Source organism: Zea mays, chromosome 2, assembly GCF_902167145.1.
Source record: "Zea mays cultivar B73 chromosome 2, Zm-B73-REFERENCE-NAM-5.0, whole genome shotgun sequence".
Classification (NCBI taxonomy): domain Eukaryota; kingdom Viridiplantae; phylum Streptophyta; class Magnoliopsida; order Poales; family Poaceae; genus Zea; species Zea mays.
This window is the reverse complement of record NC_050097.1, coordinates 160,901,149-160,927,181: the sequence shown is the minus strand read 5'-3', so window position 1 is coordinate 160,927,181 and position 26,033 is coordinate 160,901,149. Positions and strand designations below refer to the sequence as shown.

General features: G+C 42.8%; 2 protein-coding genes and 1 pseudogene across 3 annotated transcripts; all 3 read left to right on the top strand.

Moving 5' to 3' along the window:
- The first annotated feature begins 429 nt into the window (after positions 1–429).
- LOC100277995 (uncharacterized) lies at positions 430–1,289 on the top strand. Its single transcript, NM_001151418.2, has 2 exons — positions 430–626; positions 722–1,289. Exons 1-2 carry the CDS (start codon positions 569–571, stop codon positions 1,021–1,023), a joined length of 360 nt encoding a protein of 119 aa, NP_001144890.1. The 5' UTR covers positions 430–568; the 3' UTR covers positions 1,024–1,289.
- Positions 1,290–9,193: 7,904 nt separating this feature from the next.
- On the top strand, positions 9,194–12,147 carry LOC103647187 (LOC100277995-like pseudogene; annotated as a pseudogene). Its single transcript, NR_164100.1, has 3 exons — positions 9,194–9,708; positions 9,799–9,919; positions 11,533–12,147. The product of NR_164100.1 is annotated as a protein-like pseudogene (transcript).
- Positions 12,148–19,915: 7,768 nt separating this feature from the next.
- LOC100280533 (PVR3-like protein) lies at positions 19,916–20,695 on the top strand. The gene has a single exon (NM_001153452.3). It carries the CDS (start codon positions 19,973–19,975, stop codon positions 20,318–20,320), a length of 348 nt encoding a protein of 115 aa, NP_001146924.1. The 5' UTR covers positions 19,916–19,972; the 3' UTR covers positions 20,321–20,695.
- Positions 20,696–26,033: the final 5,338 nt, after the last annotated feature.

The following is a 26,033-nucleotide window of genomic DNA, read 5'->3' as shown; positions in this document are numbered from 1 at the left end:
ATTTCGCGAAATGTCGAGTCTTGTGTCTGTTTAAAATTCATGGATTAAGATAACATGAATTCGGAATCTCGACCCACTCTTACGATTTTTATCTCGAACAAATAAATTGGAACTCGACGGCAATGGCTTTTAGTCCGAAACAAACCGGAACAGGGTAATTAGGACTGAAAGCGAGTAATTGGTAATTAATTTGGTTTACTAATTCGTAGTCCGAGAAATAAAATGTATTTCAGGCCGACTCATTTAAACTCTCACAAACTCTGGTAACTTGATAATTGTGTGTAAACAAATGGGGGAGAGAAAAAATTTCTATTTCTATTTCTCTCCATAGACTTATCCTCCACCAGACACTCACCCACCCGCGAGCACTACTGCTGCGTGGCAAAAATCCATTGATCGGCATTGTCCAATTCCCACGCGTCCTTCTCTCTAGAATTTTCAGCCATCGCCCCTCCCAAATCCTCTTCTCCCTCACGTCTCTTTCTCTCCATCCACCGCCGTTCTCATTTCTTGCACAGGGCAGCAGCACCAGCCGCGCCCTCTTCCTCCTGCGGCAGGTCGGCGACCCATGCCCCTGCTCTTCTCATGGCCGCCTCTCCTCCATCCCCTATCCATCTTCTCCCATGGTGAGCTCGCCCTAGCCCTGCATTTTTTTATTTTATTTTCCTACAGCACGCCACCTCCATCCCTCTTCCATGGATGACGATTTTCTTTCCTGCAGCAAGAAGCCATGGCACCCCTTCTCCCCTTGTTTTCCATGGAAAACCCAAGAACCTACTCCTCCCCATGGCTGTGTCTCCTGTAGGTTTTCGTACAATCGCAGCAGCAGCAGATATGGAATCACCTCTATGTCGTGCCCACGGCATGCTCGATGAAATGTCGCAGCCAGTTACACCTAGATCTATGCAGCCCCATCCCACGATGTCGTCGACCCTTGGTGAGATCCCACAATGTTTCTCAACTTGTTTCCTCACCCGACGGCGTTCCTTGCTAATAATCAGTGTATATGTGTGGATATTGTGAGGAGAGATCTGAGGTCAATTAGTGAAGAAGCGAGGCCCGTGTGCATTGCTCGTCAAGTGTTCGGTCGAAGACTTCAATCAAAGGTCGTCGTGGTTCGTATAATGATAGAGTCAAATTGCAATATGGTGAGTTGATTCGCTATTTTTGTTCTTAGTTCGATGATGAGATTAGCAGCTATATTGTTGATGAACAAGTCATGTTTGAATTGCAGATTTATGTGAATAGTGTATTGGTTTATATATATGCGATGTTACATGGTGATGTTAGGGAAGGATTTTCCTTTATATTTTCCTTATGATGGTTGAGCATAGGTATTGCTTGATGTTAGATTAGGATTTAAAATATACAAGTGTGCGAGGAATAGTGGTAAATCAGTGGTTGTTGTCAAAATACCGTGTTGTATGTATTGTTATGATTGTATCCGTAACTATAATGGAGTCGCGTCGTATGATTGAGTTAATTGTTCTTGTGTTTACAAACAGAAATTTCCTGTGTGTACAATTTTGATTGCACAACTAATCTGGTGAAGCAAACTACGTTTTATGTAAAGGTGTTCTATATAAAAGTAGTAGGTGACCTCCCCATCTTGCCTGTGTTAAATTTTCATGACCATAGGTTTAGTAGTTTAAGCGTTATGATTTTTCCAAGTCCAGTTTTAGAATCTATGCAAATACTGTACAGGTTTTGAAAATTGGATTGTTTGGCTAAGCTAAATTGAGAATCAGCCCTTAGTAATTATAGAAGAATTGTAGTACTTTTCTTAAGATTTCCAACAAATTTTCGATCACCCTTTTTGGTGATCTTCAAGTTAAGTTACAGCTGTTTGAAGTGCAATCTCTGAATCTGTCCAAATTTGGACAGCAGAGCGTTTCTCATGTTTTCTGACCTTGATATATATTGAATTAACCTAGGATGTTTATAAATAAATTGTAGACAATTATATTAGCTTTCGAAAAAGTCTAGGATCACCTGATTTGGATGCATAAAAATCCAGTTATGGATTTTTGAAGTAAGTAGTCGAATTCTGTCCAAATCTGGACAAAATTTAAGTTTAGCACTGTTTTACCTTTCTAAAGGTCGAACCTTGTTGTCATGGTAATACTAAAGTTGTAGAGAACTTCATAAGCTTTCCAGAAAGTCCTAATTTACCATTTTAGGATGAATATCTTGTGAGTTATGAACTAAATGAATAGCTGCTGTTCTGCTGCCCAAAAATCAGCAAATATTAAAATGATTGCTTGGAGTCTCTTTTGTGTGGGTAACTAGATTTGGTTAGTTCTTGTCTTGATTAATAAAGTCTTGTAGCTGCATATGGTTATTTGTTTTCTTTCTCAATGCTCTACTTGTTAGAACATTTAGTGTGCTACTTTGTTTAATTGGTATGCTATACGAGGTAGCTTAGAGATGGTGGTTTAGAAAGTACTAAATTGCCTCTTTCTATATTTTAGTCCTAAGTGTCTAGTATTGATGAGTCTAAATTTTGCTAGACTTTCAATGTTATGCTCAAGCTAAAGAAGGTATAGCAATCATGTATGGTTTGTTGTTCTGATGTTTGAATTAGGTCCGATTAAACTGGAAGATCATGATTGTTGTGTCAGAGAGTCATAGGTATCTAGTGTTTCCATAAAAGAGTTTTAATGCATGATTTAAGTGTTTAATCCTCTTCCGTATAGTATAATGTTGTAGTATGCTATTCCTCTGTATGCTCGTCCATATGCATTTTTGCATATCATTAGGTACGTTAATTGATCATGGAGTGTGGAGAATAAGAGCTGAATTGATCTCGAGGTGATACTGATAGTTGCACCTAAGGATGGAAGATGCTCGCCAAGTGGTCGTCATCTAACCACACTAATCTAGTGTTATCCCACGCAAACCCCAGTGCATTTGCCACCTCCTTGCTGTTTTAAAATTTTTATCACTTATATGTTGCATTAGGTGATAGGAGTTGAGCGATGAAACACTTGATGCATTGCCATTTCTTGGAATTTGATTATCTTCCTTGATACCTGTTTTATAAAGAGAACTAATGAGGCTTAGCCCTGCTTAGAAAAACCAAAAGTTGTTTCTTTTAAAAAGAATGATGTGTAACACTGTTATGGGCTTTTTGTTTCAAAAATCAAAGCAAACTTATGGTGATGATTCCCGTTCGGCCGGAATGGGTTCATAATTCGGAAAAGAGTACCCCTGTCAGGTACCAAAAATGGAAAAATGGTTTGAATAAATCTCGACTAGACGCTGAGCAGGAAAGGTCACCCGTCTATGTCGCTTAAGGACCGCATGATTGTTGGTCTGCTGATCTAGGACCCTTTAACTAGCCACATGCCTCATCATGGGTAAGCTTAGCCTCGGTTGGACCAATACCAGAAAGGTCGGCCCGCAATAGGAGTGGAGAGATGGTGAGAGTATCGTGTATCCACCTGGCATAAGGCTGGATGGTGGTGTACTGAGCTCTTGGTTGGCGGGGACCCATTCTGGTCTTGAGAAACTCATGGGCGAGTTGACATATGCAAGGGTTAAGTGCTACATATGTCGTGTGGTTGGAGATCCCCAGCTAGGTATCAATCGATTCGGATCGCCAAACTTCTCAGATATGAAGACTGGATCTTCGACCTTCAATGTAGATAACAAGTAAAATTAAAGTTGATAAAATGAGGCTAGTGTAGGACAAGTGAATGCTCTAGATTAGGCAAATCTAGATTCAGGGAAAGAACTTAACTTGTGAGGTAAAATTTTGGCATAAGGATCCAATACTAGTAAAGCTTTTCTGCAAAAACGAGTCTTTAAAATTTGATAAGCTTCTTTATTGAGGATTGTCACTTAAGCTAGCATGTATTTTAAAACTTATAAATGTTTATACATTTTAAAGTGTAATTCTTTTGAATCACTTTCTTTTGTAATCACTCCGATAATTGTATAATGTAAACTTATTGTAACTTGTACTCATTTTACAATAAAGAATTTATTTCCGCTGCAAATGTTGGTGTGTGATTTGTGTTTACTTAATCCTATGATCTTGGCGGTAAGTCATTTATCCAGGGTCCTCGGGGCACTCGGATAGATCCTGTTAAGTTGTTTGGTGCACATGCATAGCCGTCTGAGATCTTTAAGACAAGGACAGGTGCATGTGGGCCCAATAACTTAGGAGGTTCTACGACAGCTGGTATTGAAGCAAGATTAAGTATAATACGGTCACATACGTATTTTCAAAACAAAGTTTTGGTTTTCGAAAAACTTATTTTCAACTAAACACATAGGTTGGTTTTGAAAAATAGATTTGAAAAACTATAATGCTAGCGACATCCTCTGTTAAGCCCTAAATTAAGGACTACTAGGTGGCTTAGTTCAGAATACTAACCCACAACCTAGGAAGGGTAATGCATACATGTGTAATGTTATTTTTTAAGGCCATTCAGTCTTGAATGGATCGATGCTCAGGTAATGTGAGATGTGAGAGCATGACCGAACAAACGTCGGTCTAGGAGAGAGAGCATAAAAAGCGCTTTATATAAATGTTACACATATGTATATATGAAGGCCGCGATGTAAAGTAATTACTTTTCTGGGATTCAGTACCCCATGGATGTGTATGGGTATACAAACATGTGAATACTGAGAAGTGTAATGTATTTGCAAAGACGCACGTACGCTCAGGTAAAAAGGTGAGTTACCATAATGAGCTGCCCTATGGTTAAAGTGTGGTAGTGGGGCCTATGCGTGGCTCGACGCTTAATGAGGAGCTGACCTTCATATAGAAATATATGGAGTATAAACTGTGATAAACTGTCATGTGTGAATTGCATCATTGGGAAATGGGCTATGATGGAAATTTTCTGCAGGTACACTAACTTCGAAACCATATATATAGCTGACGACTAGCAATATACCGAGAGAGACGTAGTATGCCACCGTTATAGAATTCTATTGCCATATTAAGTTGGCAAAAAAATTGTGAGGACGAATAGGACGAGCATGCATCTTGATTGCTGCATTGTGTTTGTGCACAAAAATGCTTCTCTCACCTTTATTCTAATAATTGGTGATCGTGAACGAACATGCTTCCCTCATCTTTATTCCGATAATAAATAATTGAAAAATGTGTGAAGCATTACTTTCCAATAAGCAATTTCTAGTTTTGTTTGTTGTGTCCTTTAGACCTGTGTTTATGTGGCCTGTGGTTCTTCTTAGATTGACCGCTAGTGCAACTTGGGTTTGTTTTCATGCTTGTGTGCTTGTAGAATGCAGGTGGTATGTTTGTATAAACTCAAAATTAGGCCATGTCCTCACCTAGGAGCCATGACCCAAATCGATGTTAATTCCTCGAAATTTTCCCTAGTTTCCAAACGTGGACGAGTCTGAATTTTTCCGTCATTACTTCGTGATCAAGCGCATATAAATAGATGTTTAGGTAATCTCCTTGTTGGACAAAAGATGCACTCGATCTTAAGGCAAAGATCTTGAGTCTGTGTTCCTAATAAATAATTCAAAACTATTTTGTGGTTATATTTTCATTTTAAACCATGCCCTTGTTCGGTTGGTGCAAGCTGATATCCCTATTTCAGTTTGCATCTCCATCAGGATCACATTGTTGTTTTCTCAGTCCAACCTAGGATAGGAATGCCCAATAGTTTTCTTGAATTTAATGCCTTTGGTTTCCTCATATCTCTCGAAGGCATCCCAATTTGATTTTCTGATCTTTTTCCCCTCTATCTCTAATTAGACGCTAATTGTTGACTTGATAATCTCTGCGAGGGGCATAGAAATATACGTGGACTGAAATAACAGTCTTCCATCGTACTCATTTATCACTAAGTTTAGGTTTTGGCCATGTCTAGATCGTATCATTGGCCCTGATCTATTTGACTCTCTACTTGCAATTATTCTGACAGGTAGTCTCTTTGTATATTGTCACCCTTGCTCAGTCTATCTGTGCCATGTGATATTTCTTATTGATTACGTCTGGCAATGGTGTTATGACTAAAACTGATGGTGGTGTCACGAAACTGAGGGCCTCCTGTGGGTGATCAACACATGGCTGTGCTACTTGGCACGCGCTGGTATCACAGTTAGTAGTCATCTCTACTACTTGTTAAGGCTACAAGAGTAGTCTGCAGTTCCGTGTTCTGCCACCATTCCCAGTGTTCTGCGTTTCTCATTCCCATGTTCTGTCATTCTCATTCTTTGTTCTGCCTTTCTCATTCCTCCCTCCCCGCAAAGCCCATTCCTATTCTCATTCCCCCGTACAGCCCATGTCTAGCTAAAATTAAAAAAACACAAATGTTCTTAAGGGGATTTGAACCCATGACCTCTCAAGCAAAGGCAAAGAGTAGCTACCGCTACACCACATGTGTGTTTATGTCTACATCTATGACAGAAAACACATCTACTACATCTCTCACCAAGTCCACTTGCTACCCTTACACAATGTGTAGTAGTAGATAAGTATCACCGAGATTCTTGGATTATATTTTTGGATGGAGGTAATATTGCTTAAAAAAGAGCTTTGCATGCAATTTATTTTGTTTGAATAATGTTTTATACTTAAATTCCATTTTTTGCATGCGTGACATTTATTCTTCGTAATATTTTTTCCATGGATCAGACTTGTGAGTCATTTTTATAAACCAACGTCAAGCATGAATCCATGTTTCTTACTTGAAACCCCGAACAAACACCATTAGCAGGAGGCACTCGCGTTGGCGTCGCTCATCGATGACGAGAAGAAGCTTGGCGACTGTCAGTTCGACCTCTAGAAGCAGTCCTACGTGGTCGCATGTGTCGCTGTCCATCGTTAAGCAGGGGGGCCTCATGGTTGTCGCCAACGTCGACGACTCTCGGTTGTTCTGGACACCGCATCCAACGATGACGCCATCACGCCATCCAGCTCGCCGTCCAGCTGAAGCCCAACCTGCCACATAAGTCGCTACTGATCAGACATGAATTCTTGTGCGCTGGGACGATGGCCGTTGCTGACATTGTGTGAGTGTCCTCGAACATGATGTATGTAGTGGAGTAACGCATCCGGTGGTGCAACGGCCAGGGGTACTACCTCGCTGATGAGCCCGGTGTGCACTTCGTTTGGCAGCCCAACCAAGAGTCATCGGTACTTGTCATATCGCGTGCGTTCGACGACTACTATATCGAGGACTGTGGCGTCATCTTGGCACCAAAGGTGACGCAGAGGAGGATCGACAATAGTGACCAGTTTGTCATCCTCGCCACCGTCAGGATAGCTTTTGTACCGATCTACCTTTAATTTTCTTTGTAAACACACACACTTGCCTTTTGTTTAAGGAAGAGCGTATGGTGGTGGGTGTCTGATGACTAACGATGTACGAGGGAATTTCTTCCGGCATGTGTGGAACGTGCTCTCCAATGATGAGACCATACAAATCGTGGCATATATCGAAGTCTGCATGATACTGATGGTTCCAATGTAGTGGTGAAACAATTAGATTAAAATAACAAAATTTATGTATGGCTAGGATCACAAATTGATTATGAAACCTTTTCTCATAACAGTATAACACACATTTTGTATATAAGTTATCGTAGTATACTAGTATTATATATTCCCGTTGCAATGCACGGGCACTCAGCTAGTAATCCATTATGAAACTATATCGAAATGTTATCTTTGCACAAATTGTTCTTACCACGTGAGATTCAGTATCGGTGCTAGTTCGATGAAGGTGTCCTAGTTAATGACTTATGGTGCCACGTAAAGCCGAAAGTCTCATGTGGTAGCCGACACATGGTAGTGCTGTTCGGTACGCTAGTATCGAAGTCTCTGGCTATGATCCATTATGGAACTACACTGACACGTTATCTTCCGTAGACTACTTCCTTGAAATGATTTCTATGTTGTTTGTCAGAATGATCAAGCCATATATGCCATCAGTGTTAGATCAAAACAGTATATAACTCTGATGTATTCCTTAAGTAAAGTTCTTACCAGTTCAGAAGTTTTCATCGAAAATCGAAACCTATATGTGTCTAATTGTGTGATAAAATCACCTTTTTCATGTGGGGACTCCTTTCTCTTGATCTTAGTGGCAACTGCACACATAGAACCTTAGGTGTTCTTCTGTCAATCATCGTCTCTATTGTGGCATCTCTAATTAGCACAAAGATGATACATGTTACACCCACTTGAGATCCTGAGATAATCGTCTTCGCTTGAAACTAGCTTATGCTATCACTGGTATGGACAAGAGTTACATGCTTCTCTACTCTTAAAAGTCTTTCGCTCTGAATCTCAGGACGAGATTCTTTTAAGAGGGGAGGGCTGTAACACCCCAGGTGTTTATCGTTTGCTCGACCACGAGTGCGGACTTTAACACGTGATAGCGGTGAATAAAATGGACACTAAATTTTAATCATCTTTGTCTATTACGATTTTGATATCGTGTCTGTCTCCATCTGTTTAAATTGTCCTAAATTATTTTGCAGAAATTCAGACTTTAGTAATCTTTTGAAACAGCAAATCCAATATCGTTTGGGTTGAGACCTCGACGTCTTGCCCAAACTATAATCTTTGATTTGAAATTAAATCTGGTTCTTTAAACTTCGTTTGAAATTCTTTTACGCTTGCGTTGCACGTGTCTCTCTGTGGCCTGACATCGTGACGCGTGTGGCAGGTGCTAACCGGTGTCTTGACAGCGCACGGCCTCTCGCCCACGTGAACGATGCATGACGTCACTTTCGCAAGTATCACAATTTCGATGCTGTATCGATCTCACATATTTATTTCATGAAATGTCGAGTCTTGTGTCTGTTTAAAATTCATGGATTAAGAGAAAATGAATTTGGAATCTCGACCCATGCTTACGATTTTTATCTCGAACAAATAAATTGGAACTCGATGGCAATGGGTTTCAGTCCGAAACAAACCGGACCAGGGTAATTAGGACTGAAAGCGAGTAATTGGTAATTAATTTGGTTCTCTTATTCATAGTCCGAAAATAAAATGTATTTCAGGCTGACTCATTTAAACTCTCATAAACTCTGGAAACTTGATAATTGCATTTAACTTTGTGTAAAGAAATAGGGGAGATAAAAAATTTCTATCTCTCCATAGACTTATCCTCTACCAGACACTCACCCACCCGCCAACACTACTATTGGTGGCAAAAATCCATTGATCGGCATTGGCCAATTCCCACGCGTCCTTCTCTCTGGAATTTTCAGCCGCCGCCCCTCCCAAATCCCCTTCTCCCTCACGTCTCTTTCTCTCCATCCACTGCCGTTCTCATTTCTTGCACGCAGCAGCAACACAAGCCGCACCCTCCTCCTCCTGCGGTAGGTCGGCGACCCCATTCCCCTGCTCCTCTCATGGCTGCCTCTCCTCCATCCCCTCTCCATCTTCTCCCATAGTGAGCTCACCCTAGCCCTGCATTTTTTTATTTTATTTTCCTGTAGCACGCCACCTCCAGCCCTCTTCCATGGATGACGATTTTCTTTCCGGTAGCAAGAAGCCATGGCGCCCCTCCTCCCCTTGTTTTCCATGGAAACCCCAACCATCTACTCCTCCCCATGGCTGCGCCTCCCGTAGGTTTTCGTACAATCGCAGCAGCAGCGGATATGGAATCATCTCAATGTCGTGCCCACAGCATGCTCAATGAAATGTCGCAGCGAGTTACACCTAGATCTGTGCAGCCCTGGCCCGCGATGTCGTGACCCTTGGTGAGATCCCACAATATTTCTCAACTTGTTTCCTCACCCAACGTCGTTCCTTGCTAATAATCGATGTATATGTGTGGATATTGTGAGGAGAAATCTGAGGTCAATTAGTGAAGAAGCGAGGCCCGTATGTATTGCTCGTCAAGTGTTCAGTCGAAGACTTCAATCAAATGTCGTCGTGGTTCGTGTGATGATCGAGTCAAATTGCAATATGGTGAGTTGATTCGCTATTTTTGTTCTTAGTTCGATGATGGGATTAGCAGCTATATTGTTGATGAACAAGTCATGTTTGAATTGCAGATTTATGTGAATAGTGTATTGGTTTATATATATGCGATGTTACATGGCGATGTTAGGGAAGGATTTTCCTTTATATTTTTCTTAGGATGGTTGAGCATAGGTATTGCTTGATGTTAGATTAGGATTTAAAATATATAAGTGTACGAGGAATAATGGTAAATCAGTGGTTGTTGTCAAAATACCGTGTTGTATGTATTGTTATGATTGTATCTATAATTATAATGGAGTGACGTCGTATGATTGAGTTAATTGTTCTTGTGTTCACAAACAAAAATTTCCTATGTGTATAGTTTTGATTGCGCAACTAATTTGGTGAAGCAAACTACGTTTTCTGTAAAGATGTTCTTTATAAAAGTAGTAGGTAACCTCCCCATCTTGCCTGTGTTAAATTTTCATGACCATAGGTTTAGTAGTTTAAGAGTTATGATTTTTCCAAGTCCAGTTTCAGAATCTATCCAAATTCTGTACAGGTTTTGGAAATTGAATTGTTTGGCTAAGATAAATTGAAAATCAGCCTTTAGTAATTATAGAAGAATTGTAGTACTTTTCTTAAGCTTTTCAACAAATTTTGGATCACCCTTTTTGGTGATCTATAAGTTAAGTTACAGCTGTTTGAAGTGTGATCTCTAAATCTATCCAAATTTGGACAGCGGAGCCTTTCTCATGTTTTCTGACCTTGATATATATTTAATTAACCTAGGATGTTTATAAATAAATTGTAGAAAATTCTATTAGCTTTCTAAAAAGTCTAGGATCACCTGATTTGATTTCATGAAACTCTAGTTATGGATTTTTGAAGTAAGTAGTCGAATTCTGTCCAATTCTGGACAGAATTTAAGTTTAGCACTTTTTGACTTTTCTAAAAGGTCGAATCTTGTTGTCATGGTAATATAAAAGTTGTAGAGGACTTCATAATCTTTTCAGAAAGTCCTAGTTTACCATTTTAGGATGAATATCTTGTGAGTTATGAACTAAACGAATAGCTGCTGTTCTGCTACCCAAAAATCAGCAAATATTAAAATGATTGCTTGGAGTCTCTTTTGTGTGGGTAACTAGATTTGGTTAGTTCTTGTCTTGATTAATGAAGTCTTGTAGTTGTATATTGTTATTTGTTTTCTTTCTCAATGCTCTACTTGTTAGAACATTTAGTGTGCTACTTTGTTTAATTGGTATGCTATACGAGGTAGCTTAGAGATGGTGGTTTAGAAAAGTACTAAATTGCCTCTATCTATATTTTAGTCCTAAGTGTCTAGTGTTGATGAGTCTAAATTTTGCTAGAATTTCAATGTTATGCTCTAGCTAAAGAAGGTATAGAAATCATGTATGGTTTGTTGTTCTGATGTTTGAATTATGTCCGATTAAACTGGAAGATCATGATTGTTGTGTCAGAGAGTCCTAGGTATCTAGTGTTTCCATATAAGAGTTTTAATGCTGATTTAAGTGTTTAATCCTCTTCCATATAGTATGATGTTGTAGTATGCTATTCCTCTGTATGCTCATCCATATGCATTTTTGTATATCATTTAGGTACGTTAATTGATCACAGAGTATGGAGAATAAGAGCTGAATTGATCTCAAGGTGATACTGATGGTTGCACCTAAGGATGGAAGATGCTCGCCAAGTGGTCGTCATCTAACCACACTAATCTAGTGTTATCCCAGGCAAGTCCCGGTGCATTTGCCACCTCCTTGCTGTTTTAAATTTTTTATCACTTATATGTTGCATTAGGTGATAGGAGTGGAGTGATGAAACACTTGATGCATTGCCATTCCTTGGAATTTGATTATCTTCCTTGATACCTGTTTTATAAAGAGAACTAATGAGGCTTAGCCCTGCTTAGAAAAACTAAAGGTTGTTTCTTTTAAAAAGAATGATGTGGAACACTGTTATGGGCTTTTGTTTTAGAAATCAAAGCAAACTTATGGTGATGATTCCCCTTCGGCCCGAATGGGTTCATCATTCAGTAAAGAGTACCCCTGCCAGGTACCAAAAATGGGGAAATGGTTTGAATAAATCTAGACCAGACGCTGAGTAGGAAAAGTCGCCCATTTGTGTCGCTTAAGGACCGCATGATTGTTGGCCTGCTGATCTAGGACCCTTTAACTGGCCACATGCCTCATCATGGGTAAGCTTAGCCTCGGTCGGACCAATACCAGAAAGGTTGGCCCGCAATGGGAGTGGAGAGATGGTGAGAGTATCGTGTGTCCACCTGGCAAGAGGCTGGATGGTGGGGTACTGAGCTCTCGGTTGGCGGGGACCCGTTCTAGTCTTGAGAAACCCATGGGTGAGTTGACATATGCAATGGTTAAGTGCTACATATGTCGTGTGGTTGGAGATCCCTAGCTAGGTATCAATCGATTCGGATCGCCGAACTTCTCGGATATGAAGACTGGATCTTCGACCTTCAGCGTAGATAAAAAGTGAAATTAAAGTTGATAAAATGAGGCTAGTGTAGGACAAGTGAATGCTCTAGATTAGGCAAATCTAGATTCAGGAAAAGAACTTAACTTGTGAGGTAAAATTTTGGCATAAGGATCCACTACTAGCTAGTAAAGCTTTTCTGGAAAAATGAGTCTTTGAAATTTGATAAGCTTTACCTTGATTCTCGACAAACCAGCATACCCTTGAGAGTCTTTTCTTTAGTCAGGTAAGTCTTGTTGAGTAATTGCGTACTCAGGGTTTTATTCCCATTATTGGTGCAAGTTACGAGTCGCTTCGATTGTGATTGATGTTAAGTGTCGGTGGGCTCGGCCTTCTTATATAAGTGTATCCCATCTTTAGCTTCTTTTGAGGATTGTCACTTAAGCTAGCATATATTTTAAAACTTATAAATATTTATACATTTCAAAGTGTAATTCTTTTAAATCACTTTCTTTTGTAATCACTCCGATAATTGTATAATGTAAACTTATTGTAACATGTAATCATTTTACAATAAAGAATTTATTTCCGCTGCAAATGTTGATGTGTGATTTGTGTTTACTTAATCCTACGATCTTGACGGTAAGTCGTTTATCCGGGGTCCTCGGGGCACTCGGACAAATCCTGTTAAGTTGTTTGGTGCACATGCATAGCCGTCTGAGGTCTTTAAGACAAGGACAGGTGCATGTGGGCCCAATAACTTAGGAGGTTCTGCGACAGTTCCGCCGCCCATTTTGCTATTCTAGCGGACGCCTCCGGATTTCTGAGCAATTCCTCGAGACCCCTATCAAAAATGACTTGTACTTTGTGTGCTTCGAAGTAGTCTTAGATTGCACGAAGCCATGATGATCGCGTATGCTATTTTTTCTAGCTCTGTCATGTTGCACTTTGAGCTTGTGAGGACTTCGAAGACAAAATATACTGGGCATTGGTGAGTCTTGCCGTCTTTGGTCTTTTCTTGGACTAATGCTGCGTTGGGCGAGGTCGCGATGTATAGTAGTAGGGGTAGCTCTAGGTCTAGACTTGTTAATGTTGCCAGGTCAAATAGATATTACTTCAGAGACTTGAAGGCGGTGGCTTGTTCTGGGTCCCAAGCAAAGTCTTTGGCGCCATGTAATGTTTTGAGAAATGAAGGCTTCGCTCGGCGGACCACGAGATAAATCTGTTCAGTGCAGCCAATCTGCTTGTCAGCCGTTGGATGTCCTTGGTGGATTGTGGCGGTGCCATGTCCATGATAGCTTGAATTTTTTTCAGATTGGCTTCAATTCCTCTATCTGATACGAGGTAACCGAGGATTTTTCCTTTGCATGCACCAAAGATGCATTTTTCTGGGTTCAGCCGGAGTCGGGCTTCACGCATGTTGGCGAATGTTTCTGCGAGGTCTGATAGGTGGTCTTCTTTGTTTTTACTCGCAGCAACTATATCATTGACATATGTGAAGACATTGCGGCCCATCTGGTCCTCGAGAATCTTCTTAGTGAGATGGGAGAATGTTGAGCCGGCGTTTTTGAGCCCTTTGGGCATCCGCACGAAGCAGTACGTGCCGAAGGGTGTAATGAAACTTGTGCTAGCCTTGTCTTCCTCTTTCATGTAGATCTGATGGTAACCTAAGAAGCAATCTAGGAGAGACATGGCTTCGCAGCTAGCTGCGGAATCGATGATCTTGTTGATTCGTGGTAGAGGAAAGTTGTCCTTGGGGCATGCTTTGTTGAGGCTAGTGAAATCAATGCACATTCGCTATTTCCCATTTTTCTTCTGAACCATCACAACGTTGGCAAGCTAGGTGGGGTAAGCTATTGGTTCAATGAATTTTGCTTCCAATAAATAGTGCACCTCAGCCTTCGCTGCTTTTGTTTTTTCATCGGACATTTTCCTTAACTGTTGCTTCCTTGGGTGCACCAAGGGGTCGATGCCCAAGCTGTGTTTGATGATGGTGTGGCTAACCCCCACTAGGTCTAGAGCGGGCTAGGTAAAGACGTCCTTGTTGCAGTTGAGACACGAGAGAAGTCTTGCTTCTCTGTGTGGTGAAAGGTCTTCGTTGTTCATGACAGTTTGCTTGGGGTTTGCGGGGTCAAGGGGGACCGTCTTGTTTCCCTCGTTACTCTACAATTAGGCGTTGACCTTTTTGTTTTTAGTTGTGCAAGGACTATTTTTATCTTCGCGCTTTGCTGTTAGGCAGTGAACGTTGCGCTGTCCTAGGACAAAGTCTTTTTCAATATTCTGTGCTGCTTGCTGGTCTCCATACACTATGATCACGCCTTGAGGGCCTGGTATCTTCATGCAAAGATAGAGTCTGTGTATAGCTGCCTCAAACTTATTGATTGATCTGCGCCCCATTATGGCGTTATAGGGGTAGACCATGTCGACGATGTCGAAGGTGACTTATTTGCTTCGCGCATTGGGCGCCGCGCCGAACGACAGCGGTAGTTCTATTTTGCCGATGGGAAAGGTGCCTTTGCCTCCAAAACCGTATAGAGAGTTGTTTGTGAGCTTGAGGAGGCTGTGGCTGATGCCCATGCGATCGAAGGCGTGCATGAAAATGATGTCGGCCTGGCTGTCATTGTCGACCAGTACTTTATGTAGATCTCAGCCCGCCACCCGGCAATTAATCACCATGGCATCTGCATGTGGCGCGCTACGTAGGTCGACATCTCTTGCATCGAAGGTAAATGGTACATGGGACCATTTTGTCTGAACCACTGGGCAGTGAGGGCTACGTGGTTAACACTGCGGTAGTGATCCTTCTTCTGCCGTTTGGTGTCGAAGTCTGTACTTGACCCTCTGGTAATCATGTGCATGACCCGCGAAAAGGTTGCTCGGCGAAGTCCACTTGTTTGGGTGCTGGTGGTGGAGGATTTTGATGATGTGGTGGAGGAGGAAGGACTTGGATCTCTTGGTGTTGGTGGTACATATGATTAGGTTGGTGAAGGATTGGTTCGTTGTGGAATTATTGTTGGTGGTACTGCTGGGGGTGGTAAGTATGCGCGACAACTCATTGGTTGTCGTCTGGCTGATTTCTGGCCATCCTATCTTTGGTGGCCTTGGTTTCAAGGCAATCCCTGGTGGGGTGTGCGTAGTCTTCGCCATGAAAAAGGCAGTAGAACCTTCGCGGCTGTGGAGCTCAACCTCTGCCTCTTCCTCTGGTGTTGGTGTCGCAGCTCTTTTGTCTGGGATACTCCTGACAAAGAGCTATGTCTCCGGTGGGGTGTGGGTTGGTGATGGTGTTGACTTGTTGCTGGTTGCGGTTTGGTCGGAGTCGGACAGCTTCGGTCTGACCCATGTTGTGCTGGACTGCGGAGTGTCCTTAGGTTTCCGCTAAGACTCTATCCATGTTAGGGTTGGGCCCTTGAATGCGATGATGAAAGATTTGGCCATGGTGGCGTCGTCCCCTCCGGAGGATGCAATAGCAACCTGGTAGCTCATGATGTACTGGGCTGGGTCTATGCTATCGTTGTACTTGGGGTAAGTACCAGCTCTGAAATTGTTAGGCCAAGGTGAGGCCTGGAGCTGCGGTGCAAGCGGGCTTCGCCTGTCGAGGTAATTAACCCCCTGGAAAGTGGCTAGAGTGATGAGGGGTCCTCGCGGCATGTGGTATGTGCCTTCATCTTGCATATATGCAATTTGTTGCTCTAGCTTATAGGCCTTTTGTTCCTCATCTAGTATCATTTGCCTAACTTTGGCTTGCATGTTGATGCGCTATGCTTGGCTGCGAGTATTTCTTTCTGCTTTTGTAGATGATTGTTCTTGATGCGCAGGGCTCGCAACTTTAGTTGGTCTTCAGCTAAAATGCCTATGATTTCGCCGTCTTCGACGGTGTTTTTGCCTTCTAGGTGGATGAAGCCTGGCGGGGGTGCATGTGGTACCCCCTCAGAACTGTAGGTGCGTGCAGTGCCCTCCGGCGTAGGCAGGTTGTCCTAGCGTTGCCTTTTGCTGTTGACTGCATCATCATCGAAGGCCTCGTGAGGGATGTCATCTACAATGGGATCCTTGCCTTTCTTTTCAGCCAGAAGGGCCGCCTTCGCTGCATCGTCGATGGAAGCGATGGCCTTTGAATTCGCTCTCTTGGGGGCCATCACGGGAATGTTATGTCATAGCACGCTGCACGCACGGTGGGCGCCAAATGTTGGAACTTACTAACTCGTGGTCAGCCAAGTTCAAACGGTGGGAGAATGGGAAACCGTTTGATGCCAATAAACGCAATGTATTAAGGGCGACAATGTTTTTTCTCCGTCCCCCACAATGGTATAGTAGGGGGTATTTATAGGTAATAGAGGGTCGGTCCTACCTCGCCAAAGACGATTACACCCTCAATTATCTACGTTATCCCCGGAATATTCCCCCTAGGGGGTTATGGTGGGTCATTACAACGTAATCAATTACAAACATGGGCTGACCCACCATCAACCCTGCCAGCGTGGCGGCCTACGGTCGAGATCCTGTAACATGGGCCGACTATACACGGGCCCCCTTTTACAATGTGGCAGATTACAATGCAAAGGTCTTCGCAGTCCTGATTGTTTGATCTCTAGAGTCCTTGTTGGTCTTCGCCCTGGCCTATCTGGGCGAAGGTAGCACTTGAGTCTTCGCACGCGTGTTCTCCCTATGAACTTTGCAGTGTGGCTCAATCTTTAGGCCTTTGAGGTCTTCCGTCTTGAATCCTTTGGCACCGGCCTTTCGAGCAAGGGGGACGTTACGCCTTCGCCCCAACAGTGGTTTTGGCCCTTCGGTCTAAAATAAGAAGTAAGTGAATTATGGAGTTAGGGGGAGACTTAAGTCCATAATATTACATTGTGTGGACAAACATGCATCCTAGCAAGTAAATTGCATATTTACATTCAAATAATTGTAATATTTGCTTGCTTTGGTTGTGTTGCCATCAATCACCAAAAAGGGGGGAGATTGTAAGGAAAATGGATCGTGAGCCATTTGGCTAAATAGGTTTTGGTGTTTGATGATCAACATAACCTGTGGACTAATGTATTTGCTAGTGTTTGTGTTTGTAGTTCACAGGATGCTAAAGTTACTTGGACCAAGGCATTGAGGAAAGCAACACCTCAAGAGAAGACATTATGAAGATCAAGAGAAGTCCAAGAAACAAAGGAAGTGTTGCCTGTGGACAATCCGGTGCCACACGCCGGACTATCCGGTGCACCAGGAACAGTAGCCCCAATGGCTAGTTCCAAGTGGCACTGTGGAGAGAAGACCACCGGACTGTCCTATGTGACATCCGGAGTGTCCGGTGTAAAAAGCCTATGCGCCAACGGTCGGCTGCAATGTCAGACCAACGGCTAGGCGCACCGGACAGTGAATAGTGCACGGTCCGGTGCACCACCGGACTGTCCGGTGTGCCGCAGAGAGCACAACTTTTCTCCAACAGCTAGTTTTGTGTTGGGGGCTATAAATACACCCCCAACCGGCCATTCCAAAGTGTGGGAGCCCAAGAAACATACCAAGGGATATAGTTGACATTTCCAAGAGCTCATACACCCAAGTGCTTAATAGAATCACTCAGTGATTAGCGTAGGTGCTTTGTGAAGTGCTTAGGTTAGTTAGACCGCTTTAGCACTTGCTTTAGGTGAACCCTAGTTAGTTGAGTGAGTTTAGATAAACCACACAACCCCTCGGCTCTTGCGTGAGCCGTTGTAATTGTACCAAGTGGGGCGAGAGTCTTGCGAGACCATGACAACCGAGTTTGTGTCATGGCAGCCACCGTGTACCGGAGGGAACGAGGCTCGCGGCGTTTCGACCGGAAGCTCGATAGTGGAGACAGTGGGGAGCGTCCGAGAGGAGCTGGAAGCGGAGCGCCACTTGCGCGTGGAGAAGGCCCGCGACTCTATACAGAGTTACTCGACCATGGTGCTTGGACCTTGCGTGGGCTTCCCTTTGCATAGGGGCACCAACGAGAATTAGTCGGGACCTTGCGTGGTTCCGGATACCTCGGTAAAAATACTGGCGTCATCCACGAGAGTTTGCATCTCTATCTTGCTCTTTAGCTTCCGCATTTACATTAAGCATTTAAGTGTTAATCTTGTATTCATACCTATGTTGTTTAGGATTGAAACTTAGCTATTGCGGTAGAGATAGCAACACTTAGATAAAACTTAGTTTGCACATTATAGTTTGATCAATTGCATAGGTTTTGCTCTAGGGAATTATTTGTGACCTAGTTTAGAGAAAATTTTAGAAGTCCCAATTTACCCTCCTCTTAGGCGTCACATGTTTCCTTCAGAAAGTACTAGGCAAAGAGACATGTGCCGATGTTTGTGGTGCTCGGTAAAGCCTTTGCCGAATGTCTTGTGCACTCGGCAAAGAAGTCATGTTCAATATTTGGGGTAAAGGACAAGCCTGTTGTCGATTCACACCCTTAATTTCTTTGTTAAATTATTAATGACAGGAGTCCTCTGGATGCTCGGTTAGATAATATGTACCTGGAATTTGAATAATGTAGTTATGTTTTTAGTTACTAACCTGAACATTATCTAGACTTATTATACCTAAATTGTCTTACCTACTCTGGAATGGACGGAGCATTAGGCTATCTCCAGTAGCTTAGGCTGACTCCAACAATCTATGTAAACGAAAGTGCAAAACACTGTTTCGTATTGTAGTAGACAGTACTGTTTACGGAATGAAGTTTGAAATAGGGAGTAAGATAAATAGTCTGGTGGAGATGGCTTTACTCATCCTATTTTCTATGTCATCCCCATTTCATCTTATTCACTCTATGTAGAATGCACGTACGTCGTGCTGTGCTCAAGTGCCGTGGCGTCGACCCTGTGTAACCGCTGTTGGCAATTATTAACCATTGAATCAAGGACTTAAGAAAGTCGAGTCCTCAGCGAAACAAACAAGTGTGTTACTAATTATTACTCCCTCCGTTTCTTTTTATTTGTCGCTGAATAGTGTAAAATTACACTATCCAGCGACAAATAAAAAGAAACGGAGGGAGTAATTAACAACTAGCTAGTCACGCATGGTAATGTCGCATCTGTCGTTGTGTCCACTGTGTATAGCTAGTAGCCACTTGCAGCCAGCCTTCTGTCCTTCCAAATCAAATACTTTATCTAAAACCAGGACGACGCCAACGACTATATATATTATCTGAAATCCGCGATCCACACGGCTGGCAAAGTCGAATCAGAACGTGAGAAGATCCTGGGAATTTTCTCGGCCACAAGCTCCCCGCCGTGGGGCCATCCGCCACCGCACTCACAGGCTCTTCTTCCTCCCGTGAACCTGATCGCGAGAGGGCCGGCCGAGTGGTGTGCTGACAGTGGCACGACCCGGGTACAAACCGACACGGGACCTTCACGGGTCGCACCACCCCTGCCTACTGCCTGGCGTCCGCATGCATGCGTGGTTTGCTAGCAGACGCCCGGGGTCTCTTGATATTGCAGATGGCTACACTGTGTTAGCCGCAGCGGCAACACTGCTACTCCCACCCGTCCCCTCCCCGCTATATATACCTATACCCCCCGACAGGAGAGGGAACATAGCGAACAAACATCGAGTACAGTCGGCTAGGTAATCTGGTGGTACGACGACATGGCGGCCACCAGCAGCAAGTCGTCGTCGTCCTCGAGCTCGGCGCAGCGGGCAGCTGCCGCACTGCTCGTGGCCGCCGCCGTGGCGGTGTCCGTCCTGGTGGTGGGCGCGGCGGCGGTGTGCGACATGAGCAACGAGCAGTTCATGTCGTGCCAGCCCGCGGCGGCCAAGACGACGGACCCGCCGGCCGCGCCGTCGCAGGCGTGCTGCGACGCGCTGGCGGGGGCGGACCTCAAGTGCCTGTGCGGCTACAAGAACTCGCCGTGGATGGGCGTCTACAACATCGACCCCAAGCGCGCCATGGAGCTTCCGGCCAAGTGCGGCCTCGCCACGCCGCCCGACTGCTAGCAGTGTGCTAGCCAAGCCAAGCCAAGCAGGAAGGCCCCCGGCATTGCTAGCTGTACGTGTCTGTGTGTGCATCTGCAGCAGGGTGCAGGCAGGGGCCCGTACGTACGTGTCTCTTTCTCTCTCTCATCTTGTCACCGTACCTATCTAGAGTGTGTGTGTTCGTACTAATTAAAATGTTCTTGTCGTCGTCGTCTGTGCATGCATGTACCATGTCGTCGTGCATGTCTATTATGTGTGTGTCGTCGTGTCGATCGGTACGTATAGATGCCTGTTGTTAGCATGTGTGTCATTACCTAGTCGTGTGTAGTGTATGTATGTGCTTGCCGGGCAAAAGTTGCATCTAGCTAAACAGTAGTATTACTTTTGTTTGTCTTCGATCTCAGGTGAATTTGTATCTGCAGGAAGCCAAACACTACTGGATCTCTGCACGTACAACGAAGCGTTATTATTATAGGGACCTGGCGCCGTCTATCGATCTGGCATTCACTGATTCACATGCTATGTTTCATGTTTCATTGCGTGCCGGCCGGCACTCGTTTGGGGTGTTTGTCCCTAAAAGCTGCTTCAGACTACTGAATACCCAAATTTTCAATCCGTTTCTACGACAACCGCTTTAATAAAAATCGTTTAAAATCAATGTAAATATAGAATCCGTGACTTCCTATATTCTAAAGTTAATTTATAGACCTCTTTATCTTCTTCCATACGTAATTAATATACAGAAATTTTATTCACAGTTAAATTTCAAAAATAAGTTCGTTAGAGAAAACCTGAACCAAACAAACTCTTCGTTGCAGCACAGAGAAACACACAAAAACGGCTTGTTTGGAAACCATCTACAGCACACGAATTGTTTTGGAACGGAGAGTAGTGGAATAATTGTGTATCCTTTAACTAAAAATAATTACAGCGTATTGTATACAAATAAAAATACACTATCCCTAATTAATTTGTCATCGGCAATAGCTAATTACAAATAAAATACTCTCGTCCCAAAATATATTTCGTTTTAGACTAAACTTACATTCATTAATTAACCTGTGAATGTAGTTTGTATGTATGTCTATATTTATTACTATTTATTCGAACGTGGACAGAAAAAAGAGGGCTACGCAAATCATGAACTTATCAATAAAATACCCACTCGGTTTTAAATCGTGTAAAAGGTCCAGTATGTCAAGACAGGGTGAATTGTTCTTCTCTAAAATTTCTTGTAATAATTAAATTCTAATTGCAAGCTCAATTTCGTCTAAATGCCTAAAGTGTAGATAAAAGTTTTGTACCCTAAGTTTCAACTCTATATTATCATGCTAGTTCTCATTATGTAAATTTTAAAAGTAATTTGTTCAAAAGTAAATGCAGAACCTAATGTTAGGGTTAAAATACTCCTCCATATTTCTGTGAGGTCTCGTAGAGTCGACACTCACCAGTAATCCTTGTTGAGAACTTGTGCAAGGGTGTTGCTTCCCCTTGATCCGTGCAAGGATCAAGCAATCTACGAGCTTGTTCTTCGCTGCTTCGTCACTGTGAACCATTCACAACCGTGTATAATTCCCAAGCCATAGCGTCCACAAACGCTCTAGGTTATTACCACACTTTGATCAACACTGAATTATTTAGGTGATGTGGATCACCAAGAGTAATAAGCTCATACTCTCACGTGACTTTAACAAGACCAATAGGATCAAATGATGAATTACTCTTGTTTACACTAATGAGGCCACTAATCATCGACACGGGTGAACTCTCTAAATTCAGACATGAGAAAGGTGTGGGATTTGAGGAAGACGAGAATGTCGAGTTTGAACTCCTGAATGCAGACAATGGAGGGAGAGGTGTTTATGAGCAAGTCTCGGATAATGGTTCATTTCCCCGAGTCACATAGATCGTGAACGTTCTAGGACACGACATTGTAGGCTTGTAGCACATGAAAAACTAGACATAGTCGGACCGAGACACAACATAGTAAGAAATAAAGGGAGTAGCAACACAGAGGTTCTAAGTAGCAACTCCTTGAGAGCTTATTGAGTGTCCAATCTAAGGTAATCACTTCTATGCAAAAGATCATCTGAACAACTTCACCCTAAAATAATGTTTATGAAGCAGCTGAAATACTTGCCTTATGTGGACCTGATGTTCCGCCATGTCTTGTTATATATCATGACATGATCTATAAAAATAACTACACATTTTCTTAGTACTAGAGCTTGCAACTCGTTCATGACATATTGAAATGTGTCTAGTTCACTATTGATCCCATCTAACATCACTTTATATTCAAAATGTCCATAGTCAATTTGGAAAGCTATCTTGGTTACGTCTTCTCCAGCCACCAATATCTGATGGAATCCATAGTCTACATCAAACATGGTGAAACATTATGCTCCTAATAATTTATGTAGAAGTTCATCAATGATTGGTAATGCAAACTTGTTTTTGACTATCACGGAATTCAATCTTCTAAAATCTACACAAAGATGTCAACCTCTTGTCTTCTTTGTAACCAGAAAGATTGGTGAAAAGTTTTGACTATAAAGTCTAAGCCTAAATCTCTTGTCTTTTTTGACTATAGGGGCTATCTGAAAGTAGCCTAGAGGGGGGGGGGGTGAATAGGCTACACCTGAAATTTTCCACTAAAAACTTTGAGATAGTGTCAAATTTAAGTTGCACTGGTGCAAACCGGTTCAGTTGATTTGTTTACAACTAAACAAGTTTGAACCTGCTCAACTTAGATTAGATAAACAGCTAAACAAATGTGATGAAGTAGTGAGAGATTTTGCTAAAGACTTGCCCTAGAGAAAATCCACTCGAATAGATGACAAATCGGTGTGAATTTTTTTCACACGATTTGCACACAATATAATCGAATATGAACTAACCAACCAATTAGAGCGCTTATCAAGAACACAGAAGAACACACGATTTAACCTGAGGTTCGGCAACCACCACAAAGGTGTCCTACTCCTCGTTGAGGAGCCCACAAAGGGCCGGGTCTTTTCCAACCCTAATCCTCCACAAGCCGACCACCAAGGTCAAGGCAATCTCTTCTCAAATTTGTTCAAAGAGCGGGTGATACAAACTTCATGGGGTTGTCCACAAATTTGGAGACTCCCAAACAACCTCTAACTGTCAAGGAACGCAAGGTTCCAAGAGTAACAAATCCACACAAGGTTAAGTTTGCAAAGAGCTCAATAATGAAGAGAATCAAGATGAAATCAACAGTGTGTTAGATCGACTCCACCTCACACCAAGGATCCTTCAAACGATTGAAGGGGATGCGATTTCGGGTGTGAGAGGTGAAATGAATGCCTTTGTTTGGAGGTTGGTCAGCCAAGAAATCGTGGAAGGGCAGAAGTGAATGAAGAGAGAGAGTGTGGGGGTATTTAAAGGATCCCCAAAAGCTGGCAGCCGTTGGGAGAAGTGGACCAAAAATCGGTTGAACCGGTTCTTAAACCGGTTGAACCGGTTTCCACCAGGAAGTTCTCGGTTCACTGAGCTACTCAGCCGGAGACTCGACTAGACTCAAAATCGGTTGAGCCGGGCTCAAATCCGGTTGAACCGGTTTTTGAAAAACTCTACACACAACTTTTCTGACAGCTTTTGACTGGCAGACTGGCAGGTTAGAGGTGGCAGAAGGAACAGTACAGAAACCGGTTGAACCGGCTTTAGGTCCGGTTGAACCAGTTTTTGAAACTAAAGAGCAAGTTTTAAGAAAACAGAAGTGAACCAAGGTGGAACTTTTGTGGGGAGTAAGAGTGGTTTTTCTAAGGACATTCATGATCTAGAAAAGTATTCTCTCAGAGGATTTGAAGGAATTTGAACTGAGCTCATTGCATTACTTACTTAACTTATTGTGGATCCCTCTTAATTGAACGGAGATTTCTATAACTCAAGAATTATAAAATGAATACTGTCGTTGTTTCCAAGCACTTGGAGCTCGCTATATGATGTAGAATTTTAATCTGATGTGCTTTTACATTTGCATACTCATAAGATCTGTGCTTCTCCTGTCTGTAGAATAATTGTGTACATCCTAGGAGCAAACTTGTTAGAATCTCTGTTTGTTTTGTCATTTAATCACCAAAACCCTCAATTAGGGTTGATTGCACTTACAATCTCTCCCTTTTTGTTGATTGATGACAAAACAAACTAGAGTAGAGATAAAAATTTAAAAGTAAAAGCACTTGCGAGATATAAGTACTTTTGTATGTGGAGCTCCCCCTAAATATGTGCATGAGTTTTGTGATATTTATATTGATTTGATATGTAAATTTGCAACATATTTGGAGAGAGTGAAAAACCAACACAATACACAAACACTGAGGGATGCAACATAATTATATAAGATGTGATGATATAAAAATAGTATTACTCTAACAAATCCATCATTGTATAGCATAAGATATGAAATGGTACTAGCTATTACAATAAAGGTCATCACATCATTAAAATGTTGATGATGGCTCTAGGCCATCACCGCATGCATCACAATAGTCAGGCGAATAAAGTTATTACAGACCAGGTGTTCATTACAAAAATCAAAAGCCCCTCAGGGCTACCAAGCCAAGCTGCCAAGCTGACAATCCTTCTCCCCCTTTTTGGCAACTAGCACCAAAAAAGGAGAGAACCATAAACCACAAATCACCACTGAGGAGGAGTCGGATCAAAGAATTGAGACGCCAAGTTAGATGCAAAGTTTTCTTCCCCAGGCTGAGCTGGGGAGGATAGTTACTCGATGGATCCTGGGGTGGAGGATATGAAGAAGATTGACCCAGATCCCCCTAGTGGGGAGGCGGGGCAAACTGCTCACGATCATCAAAATATTCTTCCTCTTCTTCATCATCTTCAGCTGTCATGAAGGGCACCCCATAGGCCTACTGGTGCCATTCATTGATTTCTGGCGGAGGAGAATGAAGAGGCACATCAGGCGAGCGGGGAGCAAATGGCATACCCATGGAAGAGGCTTGACGATGAAGGTTGTCGTCAGTCTCCCGCTGACGCCTCACCAGCTCATGCACATCGGAAGATATGTTCCTGCACATGGAAAAGAAGGCTGCAATACCATGGGCCAGTCGAGCTCCCATCCCGCGACCACGACCTCGACCACAACCACGACCACGTGGTGTGGGAGATTCGCGACCAGGAGAGGGACGCGAGGGACCGGCAGCAGCATGTCCACAAGAGCTGGAGGGGGCTTTCCTCAGACGCCCTGCTGGATTGTTTGGATCAATCCAGAAGGGGGTGTAGGAGAGATGTCTTGTTCCTTTCTCAAAGCAAAACTGAGTCACCACTTCAATCATCTTCATGATGAAGGGGGCGTGAAGACATCCCTTGAGAGGGAAGCAGGCAGCATGGATGATTTCTTGCCAAATCATATCAAATACATTGATGCTTTCAGAACTATTTGGCTTCAAAAATGAGAGCAAGACTTTGCTCTCTCCCAGGATATTCATTTGATTACCCCCTTTGGGGATGAGAGTCATTCTGCAGAGAGAATTTATGTATCTGTAGAACTTGTGCAAATTGGTAGACTCCCAATATTTATCAGTCTCAGAGATATGAAGATCTCTGGCTTCATCCTTGGAGGGAGGATGTAACACCCTGAATTTGGGGGTATCAAATTTCTTTGCTCATATTCACAAATTCAGGTGTTACTTCTCTTTTCTCACCTTTCCCCAATCTCCTCTTTCTCATTTCTATAGGAGAAGAGTGG

Excerpts from the sequence above, each read along its gene's own strand:
- LOC100277995 (NM_001151418.2), top strand. The coding sequence starts at position 569 with ATGCCCCTGCTCTTCTCATGGCCGCCTCTCCTCCATCCCCTATCCATC. Across the intron at positions 627-721 it reads CCTATCCATCTTCTCCCATG|CAAGAAGCCATGGCACCCCT; the intron begins GTGAGCTCGCCC and ends TCTTTCCTGCAG.
- LOC100280533 (NM_001153452.3), top strand. The coding sequence starts at position 19,973 with ATGGCGGCCACCAGCAGCAAGTCGTCGTCGTCCTCGAGCTCGGCGCAG.